Source organism: Astatotilapia calliptera, chromosome 3 (genome assembly GCF_900246225.1).
Source record: "Astatotilapia calliptera chromosome 3, fAstCal1.2, whole genome shotgun sequence".
Taxonomy (NCBI): Eukaryota; Metazoa; Chordata; class Actinopteri; order Cichliformes; family Cichlidae; genus Astatotilapia; species Astatotilapia calliptera.
The window spans coordinates 35,726,445-35,744,244 of NC_039304.1; the positions used below are offsets into that span (position 1 = coordinate 35,726,445).

The following is a 17,800-nucleotide window of genomic DNA, read 5'->3' on the forward strand; positions in this document are numbered from 1 at the left end:
TAAGTACAGAAAAACACAGCAAAGTAAGGTGAATCACATGACTGATGTTGAGGTGATCTTGCTCCTGATCTAGCTGTATGTATGGATGCTGGTGTAGACACCAGGCTTGTTCTTCTGACCACAGCTCACCACTAGAGTGACATAGTGCATGCTGTTTGTGATTACTTTCACACAAACCCCCAAAAATATATGGTCACACACACCAATGGGCCTCCAGAATCAGCCTGCAGTGTCAGACAGACCAAGATGTTTTATGTAATGGATCACTAACATTTTTGATGCATCTTATGATGTAAAAGCAATCTGCAAGAATTTTGGATTACTTTGATATAGAACAAACAAAATAAAATACAAGTTGCCTGAGAACTCTTCCAAATTCAAAAGACATACAGTGCATCCGGTCTTTCAGTCTTACAACACAGTATTAGGGCCACATTGAGAGATTACAGATGTTTCAGTGTAAACTACAATGGCTGCTATAGCCTCTGTAAAAGTGCTTTGTGTTGACAAGTTAGTGAAATGCATCCATCTGTCTTTACTTTGATCTTACCCTGTTTTGTTTTTAGGCAATTTTATTTCCTGCCTTTTAGATTGCTCTCTCTGACATAATTTTGGACCTCTTTCTTATAAACCCTTCTGCTGCCCTTTGTTAAAATCTGTTTGCTAACTGAGGTTTTCCATACTTTAAGTTGTTTTTTGAGTTATTTAGCTTCAAATTCTCCAACATGCTTCCCTGTGTCTATGTCATGCATTTGTATCCTTCACAGGTTCTGCTATAATAATTATCGTGTCTTATTTTCCTTTTAAAAGGAAGAATTAAAAACACTGCATTTGATAAATGTGGCAAACCAGTGTCGTTGTAAAGGGCCTCGGCATCTGCCATCTGAATTTACAAGAGACACATACCTGCAGTGTTTGTTACATCCGAGACCCAGAAAGTCTGAGTATGTGGTGAAAGGATCTTCCCCAGTTTGAATTTCTCTCTGTCTCTCAATTTCTAATATAACAGTCACATGACAAAAGTAGACAAAAAGTATATAAACTATAGCAGAGTTATCAAACTGTAAAGTGAGCTCAGATAAGGAAAATAAATGCAAGGCACAAAAAAGCGAATATTCTCTAAAAAACAACAAAATAAACATATGTACTTTTTTCCCTGGAAAAAGCAAATTGATACTTAACATATTAAGTAACTTAGAGCAACATATGTTGCCATCTGGCCAATCCAGATGTGTTATTTCAGATAATGTCTCGAACAAACCACATTCTGCACCTACTTGAGCGGCATGGTTTATAACTCTACAGATGAGAGCCAATTTGCCACATGTCAAGATTTTTTGTGTGAATTTAAAAAGAAACAGCAGTAGCAAAGCATGTTTTCAAGAATCCTACAATTGGTGTCCTACGTTCATAAACACAGAGAACAAGTTAGTGAAATCCATCCATTCTCTTTCTTTCTTATAAATCATTCTGCTTGATGCAACACAGTGACAAGTTCAAATGTCATATTTCCTGTTCAAAACCCGATTGATGGGGGTTCATCCTGGCCCCAGAGTTGTATTTTATGTCATGTCACTGTTGCTTTATATAAATCTCTGTTGATTTTAGTTATCAGAAGTAGAAGGAAACCAGTCCTTTAAGTTTTACAGAGTTCAGAATAGCTAGTTCAGATGCTATGGAAGCCTCCTCCTGCAACTGCAAATTCTACATTAGTTTTTTCAATTTTATTAAACTTTATTAAACTTAAACTTTACTAATTTAGCAGATGAGCCAAGTCAGACACATTACTGATCCCAAGAGGTAAATCAAAGTTATTCTTATTATTAGTTCATTTAGTTTAGTCAAAAAGTTTGAGATGATCTGAATTTTACTCATTTTGACTCATCCATAGCTTTATAAGGATAAAAAAAACATTTTTGAACTGTGCTGTTTTTGTGTGTGTTGTGTTCGTGTGCCTGTGGGAACGTAGCACAGATTACAACACTGTAACTCCACTGTTTACTAACCCCACTATGCCTAAGCTGAGCAGAAAAAAAAACCAACAAACACTGTCAACAGTTTTTTCAGCTAGTTTGTTTTTTATTCAGTGATCACTTTACAGTGGGTACAATACCATCTCAATATACAGCATCATATATCCTATAAAATACATGGGAAGCATTTAGAGAAGGGTCCAATCAGACTGCAAGTCTCCCTCTCCCTGTTCTCTTAAAGAACCAGTTTACAGGGAGTCAATTCACCCAAAAGTTAAAAGGAGTGCTTGTAAACTATATGACGAATGTTGATTTCAGTCCAACACCCCAAAATCCTGCCGATGGCTCTGCAGACACTTCAAACTTTGCCTCAAACACTGATTATTCAACTGAATGTTATAAATTCATCTCATAGTTACCACTACAGTGGTGGAACAAACCACATGCAGGAAAAAAAAGAAAAAAAGGAGTTAACACAGTGTCAGGTCAGTCTGTCCACATACCACTCAATGCTTTAAGAGTCAGTCTGAACCAAAAACATTCACAGTTTCATTGCAATCTCCCAATGAGCTGATCCTAAAGACTGTTCTCTTAACTGAAACCCCAAAAAAGAAATATGGCAAGTTTGTTCCAATTCACAGGTTTTTTCCCCCCACAGGAAACTAAGTGGGGCTTGGGGAGCGTGCAGTTTCTCAGCAAGTAAAAATAATAATAATAAAAAAAGAAAAAGTCTATAAACATAGACTTTCAGGGGCGGTTTGCAGCACTGCTCAGACAACACTTCACTTTCTTGTCTCTTTGTTCTGTCTTTGCTCACAGAGTTAAACCTTCTTAATGCCTCTTAAAGTTCAGTCTCATTTCTCCCCCGCAACATTTGTTCATGTATATTCAGATTTGCGTATATAGTTGGAAGGCACATATCCTCGCCGACCGCCCGCCTCCCCCAGCCACCATTCGCTGTTGCCGTTCATGTCCTTGAAGTCGAGAATTCGCAGTTGCTCATTGGCTGAGATGCTCAGTTCATTGGCGCAACGGGCGGTGAAGGAGTAGAGGGCATAGTAGATCTGAAATGAACACGTCAGAGATGTCTTTAGTGTTTTTGGTCAATAGGGGGAGCAGATCTTTCCAATACAACTGGAATATTTGCTTATTTACACATCCAGTAACGCCTGAATGAAGTTGACTCTTTTGGCATCATAAATCCATTTATAGAGACATTTGAGCAAATAAAATCTTACCTGATGTCCGTCCACTTCACTCTCCTGTTCTGGTTCTGGCTCTGGCTCTGGCTCGATGTACTCCTCTCTGGAATAAACAGGTTTCTTCTGATTGCTGCTGTCTCCGTTTCTCCACTGATATGAACTGTAGCTTTTGTCTGTGTGTCCATACTGCTGCGAGTGATTGTCACGTTGCGAAGAATAAGAGTCTGTCTCAGAGAGGTCCGACATCTCCTTGTGTCCGCTTGAACTTCCGTAACTCGTGTCGTACGAGTCTCTGTGACTGCCCGAGTGCCGGTAAGAAGGCTCTACGTCTCTGTGACTGGAGGTATTTCGGTGCGTTTGATCTGAAAACTCCTTGCGGTTTGAGGGGTTTCGGGGTGAAGAGTTCATGGAGTTGCTCTGACTGGCAGAGTCGGGGTGCGGTACGTCTTTCTGGTGACTCCTACGAGATGAGGCAGAGTCCCGCGACGGCTGTGGGGATGAATGGCTCTGGGATTGCGTAAAGCTGACAGTGGCTGTTTCCTGGTTAAAGGTCAGCGTGCTGTTGCTGTTCTGGCGGGAGAAAACAGGGGAGGAGCCACCGTAGCCCGACTCATTGGACGACTGGCTCTCGATGGAGACGTCTGAATGGCTCCTTCGAGGATTGTAGGGTTTGAGGAAGGAGCTGTATACGAAACCCGTGCCGACTGGAAAACAAGAATATCAAGATTATATTGCTGCAACATTTGGCTGAAGAGTATATCAATTAAAGTAGACAAAAAATAAACACTACCTCCATTATCAATTAGCCAGCGGTTCTGGCTTCCCATGGGGTCCTGCTGTTTGATTACACCCACAAGGTCTCCCTCTTGTATAGAGACATCCAGATCCTGCGCAGCATTAAAATTCCTATCTGCCTGGTAAAGTTTCTCAGGGCCAAAGCGCACCAGAAGTTCTGCACGGTGCTCGTCTGTCTGCGGGACGTGGCTGGGCTAAAGGATGCCAAAGACATTCGTTTAGATCATTGGCAAAACTCCTTTGTTGTTTTGTTTGAATAAGAAATGAAATGTCATCACAATTCTACTCACAGGTCCCTGGACTTGCTTTTTAGAAGTCTGCTTCTCCAGAGTTTTCTTCTCAAAGGGCTTTTTTGTGGCGGCGGAGGCCGGAGGCAGGTTCTCTGGGCAGAAGCTAAAGCTCTGAAGAAGCTGGAGGACTTGACTGTGCTCTTCTTGAAACTGTGAAATCAGGTTGCTCCCCGTGCCAACTTTGTTAGAAAACTGGACATAAAGGTAAAGAAAAAAAATCAGAGTTAAAAAAAAATATATATAATTACACACTCACACTGCATTTAGACGGCCTGATCATAGTCCTGAGCCACAGCCACCTACATCTAAATCTTTTAAACAGTATTTTTACATTAAAGATACCCAAACGTATTTTTATTAAGAAAAAGTCAGATTTATGCTCCTCCCACACTGTCATAAACAAACACTCACAACCTGTAGGAGTGGCTTCAGCTCTCCCAGCGTCGTCTTCATGAAGTCCTTCTGGGCTTGAGCGAAAGCCCTCACGCAGCCTGTAAAAAGCTCTTCTGCCACGCCGTGGAACTTCGGTAGCTCGTCCAGAAGTTGGGCGTTGAGCGCTTCGTAAGTATTGCGTGTCACCTGCAGCTCTTCCTGGGTGCGTCTGTCTTTAAAGCGATCGGCGCGCTCCTTGCAGTTGTCGTAGTCCAGCAGCTTATCGAAGCGCTTCTGGATGAGTTTGTGGGGCCCGGCAAACATGAGGAGGAGCTGGGTGAGCGGGTTGATGACTAAGGCCTCTGTGCGCTCCTTCTGCTCGACAGATGATGCGGGCAGATAAGGGATCATCAGAGGTTGTGCTTTCACAGTGTAAGTAACGGTAAGGAGAAGAAGAGCACTTACAAATTCTGTAAACTTTTTGTCGCTGATGTAGCGGTGAGCTCTCTGAAATCGGTCGGGATCCAGCACACTGCGCTCCGTGTAGATGTCACAGAAACTGATGGCTGCCAGGACCTTCACAGATGCTGATTCCTGATGACAGGTGCATTTTCACAGTTATTATACAGTATATGAAAAGAAAAGATATGCAGGAGTTGAATTTTACTATCAAAATGTCTTAGGTAATATGTCAAACACTATGCACTACCAATCATTTTAAAGACTGCCAAAATAAATAAAAGCTTCAGCTACTATTAAGATAATGAACTCCTACCCTGATATGCTGCAGGTACAGGGAAATATCTCTGATGAAAGACTTGATCAGTCTCTCTTGCAGCCTGAACCTTTTTTCAGCTTCATCAAACGCTTCATCTTTAATCTGGGGAAAAACACAGAACATCAGATCAAGCATTTTTCAGACAAGCGCGCTTTCATCTGCAACATTCTCTCCAAACACTTCCACCGATGGCGGGAAATATACCTGCGGTGAAATTCCTGTGAGTTGCTTCAGGTGGCTGCTGACGCGGTTCGACTTCTTGATAATCGAGTGCATGCTCAGCTTGGAGATCTTGTCGATGAACGTGTCTTCGTCCCCTTTCCTGTACTTCACCACTGTGGACAGCAGAGGGAAAACTTGAGCCGTCAAACCAGCCCTGACCGCATATTTAAGAACCCGACAAGCACAACTCAAGCACAGACAAAACAAACTGACACCTGTCACTACATTTTGAGCTTGCTGGAAATACGCGAGGGCAAAATGTGGATTTTAATTAACACCCGGATGCTTTACCGAGATCTTTTCGGCGCTTGTACTCGTTGATGTTTACATTGATGTCCTTGACGGCCTGCACGGCCTTAGTGAGCTGGGCCCGGTCATGGTGACTCTCCGGGGTGGCCCCGAGCAACTCCGTCAGCAGCAGCGGGTAACGCATCACTCGCTGCACCGGCTTAATCAAGAATGAGCCCAGGTTGATGTAATTCGTTTTACCCCTGAAAGGAGGGCAGAGACAACAAGCAGCATTTGGGTAAGAGGAAAATGAGAACATGTTACACTTCAGCACATAAGCCACAGCTTCCTCCCATGTACATGTCTCAGCATGATGGCGATCATGTGGATAGCACTATCCAATGACGTGGAACCATCACCACATATACATAGACTCTGATGATGGCAGGTATCATAGCAGGGGAGGCAGAGGAAAAAAATTACTTAGCTTTAATGCAATCTACAGGACTAATGTTTGACACAAGTAAAAATGAATGAATGAAATAAGACAGCGAAAACAATATAACCATTTAATTTGGTTGTTTTCAGCTGGAACTACATTTTTCTGAATATCAGCTTTAATTTATAGGTGAGGTTCACCAAATTTCACAAGTTTATGACACTGATTACAGCCTGATTCTGTCCAGACCAGCAGGCCATAAATATACTTCAAGTGTTTTGTCAAAAAATATAAGACTATGCTGCAATTTTAGTCCAGGAGATGGCATTAGATGAGCATAGAAGTTTATTTCCACCACTGAAAATACTTTTTTTTAACCAGGTAGAGCCTAAAATTTCAAGTTATCTCAAAATTTCAACCTAATAATTCCTTTTTTTAAGTTATTTTGTTATTTTCTCAGAAATTTGCATAGGAGTTGAAATTTTGAGATAATAACCCAAAGTCTTCAGTAGTGGAGCCAAGCTTCCACAATTAGTTCATTTTTTAATCGAACTCTTTCATCCAACCACCAGGAAAGAAGAGGATTAAAAAAGACACTGAAATAAACATTTGTCTGCATAGCAACAGTAAACAAAACACATGCGCATGCAAAACACAAACAACGCAATATTTTCCATTTTCCAGCTAAATCCAGAAAAGGAAAATGGAAATAATTAAAAAGGAGAGATGGTTTTAAAGTCCTCCACACTCATTTTTTAGCCATCGCACGTTGTAAAACACACACATGCACAAACACGGATCACTTTTAATAGGTTAGTTAGCGACAGTCATGCTGTCAAAATGATTCTCATGCTGGAAATCATGACAATACTCGTTATGGAGACTTACCACTCGAGATAAATGGCCCTGTTGAAGGATAAATGGGAAGAAATAGAGAAATGACAGGAACAAGGTTTACACCGTGAGCTTGAGCCTGAACTTTCAGGAATGTTAAAATCTTAAACCATAGAGTTCACTTTTGTATTTTGGATACTGGTCTATACATATTATACATATATTTGGTATATTGTAGCTTATATTTGTAAATCCTGGCATTTAAGCATAATGTCTTTTTAATCCCACTATGGGCCCTGGACCGTCCATAGTTTCGTCTCTGTTCACTTCCACGGGGTTGAGACGACAATAAAGCTCTCTTTGACTTTGTCTTACGATCTGACTAAAAACTAAAGGGCGAATCGAAACGAATGAGACTTTGAAGCCAGCTCCACCCGCCGTTGTTATGGTTTTGTTTGGTGGATTCTCTTTGAAACCTGGACGGATGCCCAGGCTGGCAGTAAAACTTCAGCGCAATCAACAACCACTGGCAGTTTCTGGAACGGGCCAGCACACGTGACCTTTTCAAAGCCTTGTATGTTGCAACATATTTAAAAAGAGTGCTAACACCATGAGGAGGCTACCAAAAACGGACACTAGCAACCTGTTGTCAACAAGGAATTAGCAGCGAGCATAGTTGAGCTGTACAATGTCCTCTTTCCTTTTGTTTTCTAAACACAGCCTCCTTTCCCCCCCTTTAACATCTTCCGGCCTAACACAACCCGTGTTTATCTTTAACTTTAGAGCGATAACCACACATAACAGAAACGCGCCAGTGTAAACTCAAGTATCTGAGTCACTTATGCTGAAACTGGACAGGTGAGACCAGGTAGGACACATTTCTGAACTGCTTCACATAACTCAAGTCTACAGACATACAGAGCACACTCCCTTCAGCAGTGACTAAAAACGAGACGTCTCTCTCGTCTTCACTGATTAAACAGCTGTTTAGTTTGCAGATGTACCAGAAAATGAACTTCACTTCCATAACTCGCCTACACGCTGCAGTTCAAAGTTCAGAAATCGCTTCCACAAGCTATGAAGTAACAGGAAAATCTCAACGTACACTATACAAAAATTCATTACATAGTATATTTAGTATTATTCTTCTTCAGCTTTTCAGCTATAAAACTCATTTAAATCCAAGTACGATGACCCAGTGACATTATGAAAATGTTTTAATCATTTTTCCACCTTTTGAACTCGCTCGGCAAACACTCTGTTAATGTTCCACTGAACCCACTCTTGCCTTTGTGTTTTCATGCTCACACAGCATGCATGTTTTCAGTCACTCCCATGCAAACATGGCTGAAATCTCAACTTAAAGAGCAAACCTTTAAAGGGTGCTTTGTGTGTGTGTGTGTGTGTGTGTGTGTGTGTGTGTGTGTGTGTGTGTGTGTGTGTGTGTGTGTGAGACTCACCTCAGTCTCTTTAGACACTCCAACACGTGGTGTTGGATGCTGTCATCTTTCTCGTAGGTCTCCAGCAAAGAGATGGCATCATCGTGATTTTGGCAGTAGAGCTTGTAAACCTCCTCCAATTCTACCTTGAAGTCCAGGAATACCTTACCTGAGAGGGAATGGTACAGAAATGCAACGTGTTCATTATAAAAAGCAAAGTGTGCAGGAAGAGGTCCATTCATTAAAAGAAAAAAAATTAAATACACAAAGATTTCCTGTAAAAAACATAATTCTTCTTAAAAATCGCACGCGCACATTCACAGATTACCTCCTTGATGGCAGATTGATTTTTAAGTGTATTCAGAGGCTCATTCGGTCAGTAAAATTCAACTAGGTGACAGATTTGGATGAACTAAAGCAGAAAAGTACAAAGCATAACATGGAAAAGAAGTATTGCTTTTTTTAAATATCAGGCTGTTTACCTATGGAGTCAGTCTCGTGCAGTGAATTCAACAGCCGCTGTGACAGGTCAATCACTGAGCTGATGTTGCCAAAGAGCCCCTCGTAATCCACATTCTTCACCTTTGGGAAGACAGAACGTGTTAAAATAAGCAAAAATTATTGTTTTTTTAATTGAATATGGCGCCACATATCAGCTATATGCCATTATTCCTGTATGTATTTATCCATTTGTCAAATTTTCCAATGCTTCTGCACCAACTGTCCCACACACAGCTGCTTTATCTTGTATTTGCTAAACTCCCTTTTTGTCCTAACGTGGCTGGAAACACAATGTTTATCATCCTTTTACCTGCTTCTGCTGCAGAGGCTCAATGATCTCCTCGACACACATTTGAAGATCTTTGATGTAGTCCCTCTCTGTCTGCAGCAGCTCCTCGATGACCTTTGACCTCTTTTCTAGCATCCTGGTCTCTGGATCCTCAGACCCCGTGCTGGTGCTGGGCGTCGCGGAGACGGGGGCGGACTCCAGAGTTTTAGGTTCAGACGGCAAAAGCGTCATCTCTGCAAAAACAGGAAAGCGTTCGAACATTTTACATCAGTGTTTTACGTTTTTGTCAGAATAATTGTTTAAAATCTAGTTCTTGCAGTTTTTTGTTAAGAGGTGAATTTCCTCTCTAGTTTATCACTTGCTGCTCTCGCCAAGGTGACAGTAAGCAGAGTCAAGAGAAGAAGTTTCCCATCCCACGTCTCCTCTCATTTGTAACCAAACACGCTCTTGCCCAGCCACCCGGTCTGCCCGCTGCTCTTCGTTGCCTAGCTTTTGATCAATGTCTCCGCTATCGCTCACGGAGGCCTGATCTCTTCGGGAGCCCTGAACTGGAGGGAAAGCCTTGTTTACGCGCCGCTGCTTTTTATGAATGGACATAAAACTGGAGTGGACTCGGGCCTTTTGTGTGCAGGACAATAGCTTGCAACAGCAACTACAGACACACAGGCTCTATGGACTTTAAAGATGAGACAGTTAGAGAGGGGAAGAGAGGATGAAAAGATAACAGAACTGGTGGGTGATGAGAACGGGATCCATCTGTGTCACACATGTACGCTGAACCCACTGCAGGTGGAACACACATGCAAATCCTTCAATACCACAAAGCAAAAAATAAACGACGCTGCAAGTCCAAGGTCCACTTAGAGGGAAAAAAAGTGTTAGTGTATGAGCACCGAAATTATTCATCATGCATTTAAACAATTTAGCCATTAATGTATCATCTGATATTAGAACAGTAAGGGATGCAAATATTCCTATTTGCAGTGTGGCAAATAAAACGATTAAACAGCATCAAATTAAGGCATATATTACATATTAGATGTTTACATTAGTGCAAATGCACATAAAGATTTATTTGTTCCATCTTTTTGGTTTTAATTGAACCATAACTCATAAAATCGTGGCGATCGTGGCTCAAGAGTTGGGAGTTCGCCTTGTAATCGGAAGGTTGCCGGTTCGAGCCCCGGCTTGGACAGTCTCGGTCGTTGTGTCCTTGGGCAAGACACTTCACCCGTTGCCTACTGGTGGTGGTCAGAGGGCCCGGTGGCGCCAGTGTCCGGCAGCCTCGCCTCTGTCAGTGCGCCCCAGGGTGGCTGTGGCTACAATGTAGCTTGCCATCACCAGTGTGTGAATGCGTGTGTGAATGGGTGGATGACTGGTTGTGTAAAGCGCTTTGGGGTCCTTAGGGATTAGTAAAGTGCTATATAAATACAGGCCATTTACCAAAATCTCACTGTTTCTCTCTCTTCTGTACTATCCGTTGACCCTGCTGGGACTTTAGTTTTACTCTCCCCTCTAGGTATTGGCTCAAGAAGAGGAAACACTGAGTAGATCCAGCGTGTGGCGTGTTGGACCGACCGACGGGGTGACGTCACCCTGCCTCCACTGACAGATGCTGTCGGAGGCTAATGAAGTTAACTCTGCTTACCCTCATGTTCCCCAGTGCAGCAGTACGCCACACAAACACACATTCAGACCACAACAAAGTCACAGCCTTGCGTCACATCCCTAACGGGACTAGAATATCTAAACTAGCTTCATGTTAAAGGAGTGTTGAAGATGAATTTAAAGACTCTAGAAAACCTTTTAAAAAAACAAACAAAAAAGCCCAACAAAAACTGGATGAATCCACACTTTGTAACTGCAGTGTGTGTTTGTGTGCGCATTCCTCGCCCTCCTCCTCACTCTCCTCACGTGACGGGGCTAAAGCTCAACTCAAAGGAGCTTTTCTCACCACTCGCACCCATGTGTCTCCCCACCCACGAGAAAGTAGTTCACCAATTAGTTTTTGAAAGTCACACGGTGACACAGTCGGGAGAGGAAAAACAAAAGGCTCCCGCTTTAATTGGAAGCAATCGGCTCATTCCCACATTTGATCCCGCTCACACAAACGCGGCGATGGCGCATGCTCCACTTCACATGTTTTTCCGTACGCTTCTGACTCGCGAGGCCGCCAGACCGGATTTTGACCCACTTGTGTGGAATTTTATTTTTCTTTGTTGTGTAAAATAATGCAAAGAGGGTTTATTGTAGGCCTGCTTTAATGGCTGCGAATACGAGCCCAGAAACAGGTCGAGAACAAGTCACTTAGCAGTAAACTCAGCCAACAGGAAACACCCTTACAACAATAATTCCATATCTCTGTATGGAATGAGACACCTGTGACTACTGCCAATAATCAGGCCGATCCCTCAGCACAAACAGTAAATGTTATAAGTAATGAGCTTTCTCAATGATCTGAAGCCAGATGAGTTCTGTAAACTAGTTCTTTTTAATATAAAAAGGTCTAATTTTGTTCATTTTAAACACCATTGATTGCTAACCAGTAAACATTTAAAATACACAGTGCCTGCTAAAGTTTAGGAGACTGGGAGGGGGGTTTCTGTGAATTACATTCAAACACTGACCCAGTTACATTAAAAACAAACAAAGACTTCCTATTAAAGCCCTATCCAGGATAACTAATATGGGACATAATTAAAAATAAATCTTTTTTACTAAATGTCCTATAGAAATACTTCAGAATCTGCTGATTTTGGAGCAAAAACTGCCATATTTCTGCACCTTTAATAAAAAAGAAGTCCTATATACAGAAAGACGACTGTAAAAACATGACAAGAACCGGTCAGGGCTTCTTTTGAGGACAACAAATGATAAATAATCCATGACATCCTGATACTAAATGTCTATTTCCACAGTCAGGGCTCACAAAGGCATGGTGTCACTATTTGTGATCAACAGGCTTCAACAGGTGAAATTGGAACAGGTGGAGAGAAGGGTTGAGAATAAAAAGTTTTCCTTCAGTTTCATGCTGGGATGGTTCTGGGATTTACTGAGTAAACTTTCATGGAAATTCAGTGACAAACCTCCGCCTTATGAATCACATTCAGTACTGAGCTTATAGATAAAAGCACAAATCCTCAGCAGGGAGTATACGTCAATCAGCAGCACTATCAAGTGATGTAAGACAGACACAGCTCTTGCTAAACTGCGCTGTCAACCTTCTGTCATCCGGGGTGACTCACACATACTTGTTATGTGAGCGATACAGTCACAGCTGATACATTAGAACGGGCCACCATGAGTTCAGATATCAGACAGAACAAACAAACAGCAACTCTGTCAGAATTCCTGGGTTATGGATGCACAAAAAACAGATTTGACTGGAGAAAATTCCCAAGTAGGCTAAATATTAAATGCATAAAAGAAATAGATTTAATTTCACAGCCCTTTATCAAAGCTTTACATATTCCCTATGTCTCTCCAAAGCAAGGTGTTTTTACCAAGGGGAAAAAAAGGGGGAGAGAAGACAAGATGTTGAGGCTTCACCCACCTGCTGTGTGCAACTTCCTCCAAAACCGCTCCAAAAACAAGCACACGCCCCTTCACGCATAGCGCTTCAAACAATGCTACCCATTCTAAGACAGACCATTGTCAATCTGAAGTCCAGCTCCCGAGGCTTGTGGAGGACGTGCAGGTCCATTCCAGAGCTCCAATTACCATGAGAAAGGATGGGAGCCCACCATCGTTACACACAAGCATGCACACACCAGGGAGGACGGTAAAACCCGGAGCTGGACTGTGCCTGCTTGTTGTTCAGGTGTCCTGCATTAACTAAATTCTGACCTAAATCCATGCTGCATACAGTGTGCATCAGTGTTATCCTAGAAAACTAACTGTTTGCCGCAGAATGGCTGTAAGTATACTTTTATTTTGGCTCTATTAATATATAATCTGCTTGGGATCATTATGTTGTGCAGATTTGGAAAGGTTTGCTATGAGCTGCTGTGTGAGCACAGATCTATCTTGGCTAAAATCATCTGTCACTGTGTCATGCTCAACCTTATACGCCGAATGCAAAAGCTGATTTCTCTATTGAATGTACTGATGCTATTTAAGTCTATATGTGGGAATGTGTGTATGAATGGGTGGATGACTGGATATGTAAAGCGCTTTGGGGTCCTTAGGGACTAGTAAAGCGCTATATAAATACAGGTAAAAAAATAAAAATAAAATAATAATAATAATAATAATAATAATTTATGTCAAATACGCTGTTTTGATAGAAGAAAATCAAATTCCTTCTCATATATTACTTCCTCTTGATCCCAAATACAGTGCAGACAGAAGCATCTCCGCTAAATATGTGATTCTAAATGTATTTCACCTCATGTAAGGCACATGAGGTGTCCTTAATGTAATAAAATGTGCTGTATAAATAATAAAAAATCCATGCCACTTCTTGGATTCTTCACACAGCTTTCTTGATGGAAAAACACTTTTGATTTACTGTAGCCACATGAGCTCACATGTGGCTACAGCACCAGTTGTGAAAGAGATTGGGAGAAGTCCAGTTTCTGGAAGTGTAGTCCACTCCCGAGATTAATCTAGTTCACGTTTCCCAATGTGCTGACATCTTTCTGGGGTCCTCCTGTGCCAGCCTGAATTTTATCAAAATTAGGAAGCTGAGATTAAGCATCTACTCTCTAAATCATCTTTCTATTAAACTTGCATTTAAGTATATGTTTGGTTGGTTTTTACCCTTTGAGGATTTTATAGATTATATAAAAGTCAACGAAATTCTTTCCTTTTAAGAACTTCTGTGCGTTTATGATGTGTGACTTTGTTTCACAAACACAGCCAAGAACACTCGTCTCGCTCTCTGCTGCACTAATAGCTGTGCAAAGTCGAAAGTTTGCCCTGCACAGGCCGCTCTAAGGTCAGACACAATCAGTGCTGTGTGCTGTGCTTCAAAGTTCACCACGCAGTGCACGGTTGCCATAGCAACAAGAATAGCAGGGGCTCCCCCCCTTCCTCATATCAAACAAAGTTTTAAAAAGGCGGCAGTGCTTTTTTACTCGAATGCTCACACGGGCAAGTCTGCGAGTGTGTGATGGGACATGCAGCTGCTTGAGCACAAGCTCACTATAAAATGCCAACACTTGCAACAGCTTTTAAACTTCACAAGCCTTGACTTGTGATTACTGGATGCAATAAAAAAAAAAAAAGAGGTGACACCGGTTTGTGTCAACCTCTTCAATTTTTCTCAGACCTTCATTGAGTCAGCACACAGCTTACTGAAAAAGATTAGGGTTTTCTTTATTAGTCCGAGTTGTGCAACTATTCAAAACAACGACCTGCTCATGCATGCAAATGCACAAGAAAAGCCAATATGCTAGATTTTCACACGTTGCGTATTACCAGGTGTTGTCCCAGGTAGAAGGTCAGTTAAAAATGGAGAGGAAAAAAAGGAGTTTACTCAGTGACATACCATCCTGTTTATCTTTTTTAGGTTCAAATGTCAGAAGGGTCACATTCCTGCTCCTGGAAAACTCTCACAGCAACCTGTCTACCACGGCTGGCTTCAAATCTCATATAAGAAAAGCAGGCCGTGTGCTGATACGGGATTTAATTCTGTCCTTATTGCTCGTTCTTGGACGCCGAGTGATATAACCCAACTTGTTAACAAAAAGGACCAAGTGTACGAACAGCTACAGCATTTCTCTAGCTCATGGGGTAATTAAACAACATGAGGCTACAGTTTAATTAACATACTGAAATAAAAAAAAAGCTGGTACAATGTATACCAAATAGGGCCAAGAGTCTGATCCCTCGTTTCTTTTAAGTTTCTCAGCTCCCCTGATTTTTGTAAGGAACAATATGCAATTACTTCAAGAGAACTTGAGTTTTGCAAATGTGCAGGAAGTAAAAGCATTAAGTGGGGATCTATTCAACCACAAATGCAGTACAGTCTTCAGCCTTACTGAAAGGAAGAAGACAATGAGTCTTTTTGGGCTTCACAGTCACCTGCTCATGCATGCAAATGCATTTAAAAAAAAACCCATTATGCTATATTTTCACACTCATGTATACTTTGAGAGCTATGGCCCAAGAACTAGTGCTCTTCATGGGAAAATAAATGCAGTGTGATCAGAGTGTGAGAACGGTTTTCAGAGTTTGGGATGACGAAACCTGTGGGTTTATCCCTTTGCTAATTTTTAGACATGTAATAACAAAGACCTTGCTTGGGGCATCGTCGGTTTTCCCACAGCTAAAGAAAAATATGTTGTACACTTGCAATGAATGTCTAAACGCTGCAGATAGTAATCTTCATGCTTCCTAAAGAGCAGCTAAGCTTGTACGCTTCAGGTAGTCATAATAGTTTTGAGCTCCATCCATCCGCTTCTCCTTTTCAGGGTCCCAGGAGCCTATCCCAGCTATCATAAAACATGCACACTCCACACAGAAAGACCCCGGCCTGATGATGGAATTGAACTCAGGACCTTCTTGCTGTGCGGTTAACAGGTTAACATCCAGATTAATGTCCAAGTCTGACAAAACTCATGATATATATCATGAAGATGGCCAGATTCAAAAAGATTCATTCTTGAGTCCAAAAAGAGAGATTGTACTCATATGAATGACATTTTTCATTATGTTGCATCACAATAAACTTGACCTCGGACTACCATCCTTGAGTCCAAATGGCTGTTTGTTCAAAATTACAAGAAGTGCCCTCCACAACTCCAACACATATGCACACATTCAACCAAAAACATTAAGACATAATGCCACAGACGAAGTCTTGAAAATACAGCCAATGTTGCAACATAAAATATTTAAGTAATGTCTTTGGTGAATGAATTAAATATCTGGAATTTGCATCTACGTGAAGACTGACAACTATATAAGCCTGATGAATAAACTTGTACTTGTCAGGAGGACAACTAGTCCTAAAAGTGGGAAGTCCACCAGGTCAAAAACAAATATGCTGCATCTTTTCCCACAGTGTGACGTCAAATAAACAGATAACATCCGTCTTGATTCATGCAGGTACCAGCAGTGTCATCTAACACCAAAATAAAGCACGTAGAGATCTGAATGCTGTAGTTGCTGTGGCACCATCAATCTTTCAAACTCTTTGGAAAAGTTGGTACATTTAAAATTCGAAATAAAACACCTTAAATAATACATCGCTTAGCATTTTCATAGTAGTGGATAAAAAGCTATGTAAATGAAAAATGGCTTCAGATGAGATGGAAAAGCTAAACTATCACAAAATCTAGATGAAACTAGCATGATTATCAAATGGTTTAAGAAAGCCCGATGACATAATTCAAAAACAAAATCTTTAAGACGCCAGGATGGACCAAGTATAAAAATGGACACACCATACGAGCGTGGTTACTGGTGACTCATGCACACTTGAGTAAGCTGACTTAATTTTTTGCCGACTGACTTTTTTTTTTTGCTTGCCAGCATTGAGATAAGACGTCTTTACAGCATAGCTGTCAGACGATGTGAGATTTCCTGTCTTAACTCCTTGCTCCCCTACCCGAGCTCCCTCCCCACTGCCCACCAATAACAGAGACTGTTCAAGGATTACAGTGGACAACACAGCATATGTTGCCAGATCATAGATGGATGACGACACATTGCTCACACACAGGCAATAAAAAACTGCGTATACAGCAGATTATATTTGTTAGAAGTTCAAAAATGGGATCATAAAGCCACCACTACAATTTAATTGCTTCATTAGGCTCGTTTGTGCATTAAATTGGCTCAACTGTTAAGATATGTCTTCCTTCAAGAATAATTTTGCCAGTTGTTTTACCCTCCTATTTAAAGTAAGGAAGCCTGTAACAGAAGCAATCACGGACAAAAAAAAAACAAGCTAATTTTTCATTTTGTAATTTTTATAGTTCAACTCAATAGGGTTGTTTTTTTTGTTTTTTTAGGAAGCTGTTTAATAATGCTGGACTACAAAGAATAGAAGCTCTTGTCTATGTGTAAGGTTCATCTCAAAAAGCTTTAACCAACACCTCAATGTCACAGCGTAAGCCCAGTAAAGGAGATGGACTAATGTTTTTAGCCCTTCAATCAAATGCTTTACTCAGGACAAACCCCTGACAGGGCTGAAACAGTGTAACAAGATTAACGGATGACACTGCTGAGGCAAGTGGTGCGCGTGTGTGTTTTCAAAAATGCAATTATTTCTTTAATAAGCCTCCAGGGTCTTTCTAGCACACATGCACGCACACACATGCACGCATGAACTCAGAGTATCAGTCTAGTCCTGCAGAGAAGGAGTCAGGGCAGTGCCGGCCACTGCCTGGCACCAGACAGACCCCCGCCATCCACTCACCATGCTGACGCTAGGGATTAATACTTGGACTGCCGAAATGTGCGGTGGGGGCTGATGTGGACTCTGTGTG

At 41.5% G+C, this 17,800-nt stretch overlaps 1 protein-coding gene across 6 annotated transcripts in view; it reads right to left on the bottom strand.

Annotated features, from left to right (window-relative positions):
* Nucleotides 1-2,051: 2,051 nt before the first annotated feature.
* dnmbp (dynamin binding protein) overlaps nt 2,052-17,800 on the bottom strand; it is a 48,728-nt gene continuing 32,979 nt past the window's right edge. For 4 of the 6 annotated variants that reach the window (XM_026163113.1, XM_026163118.1, XM_026163117.1 and 1 more), the window contains 13 exons: nt 9,384-9,595; nt 9,055-9,154; nt 8,594-8,741; nt 7,188-7,205; nt 5,924-6,123; nt 5,615-5,745; nt 5,408-5,512; nt 5,098-5,226; nt 4,672-5,007; nt 4,261-4,452; nt 3,966-4,164; nt 3,212-3,879; nt 2,052-3,037 (listed from right to left, as the gene is read on the bottom strand). In XM_026163113.1, the coding sequence (XP_026018898.1) occupies nt 2,852-3,037; nt 3,212-3,879; nt 3,966-4,164; nt 4,261-4,452; nt 4,672-5,007; nt 5,098-5,226; nt 5,408-5,512; nt 5,615-5,745; nt 5,924-6,123; nt 7,188-7,205; nt 8,594-8,741; nt 9,055-9,154; nt 9,384-9,595 (2,624 nt within the window). In that variant the 3' untranslated portion in view covers nt 2,052-2,851. The remainder of the gene's footprint in view (nt 3,038-3,211; nt 3,880-3,965; nt 4,165-4,260; nt 4,453-4,671; nt 5,008-5,097; nt 5,227-5,407; nt 5,513-5,614; nt 5,746-5,923; nt 6,124-7,187; nt 7,206-8,593; nt 8,742-9,054; nt 9,155-9,383; nt 9,596-17,800) is intronic. The other 2 variants (XM_026163114.1, XM_026163116.1) reach the window with 2 other exon arrangements.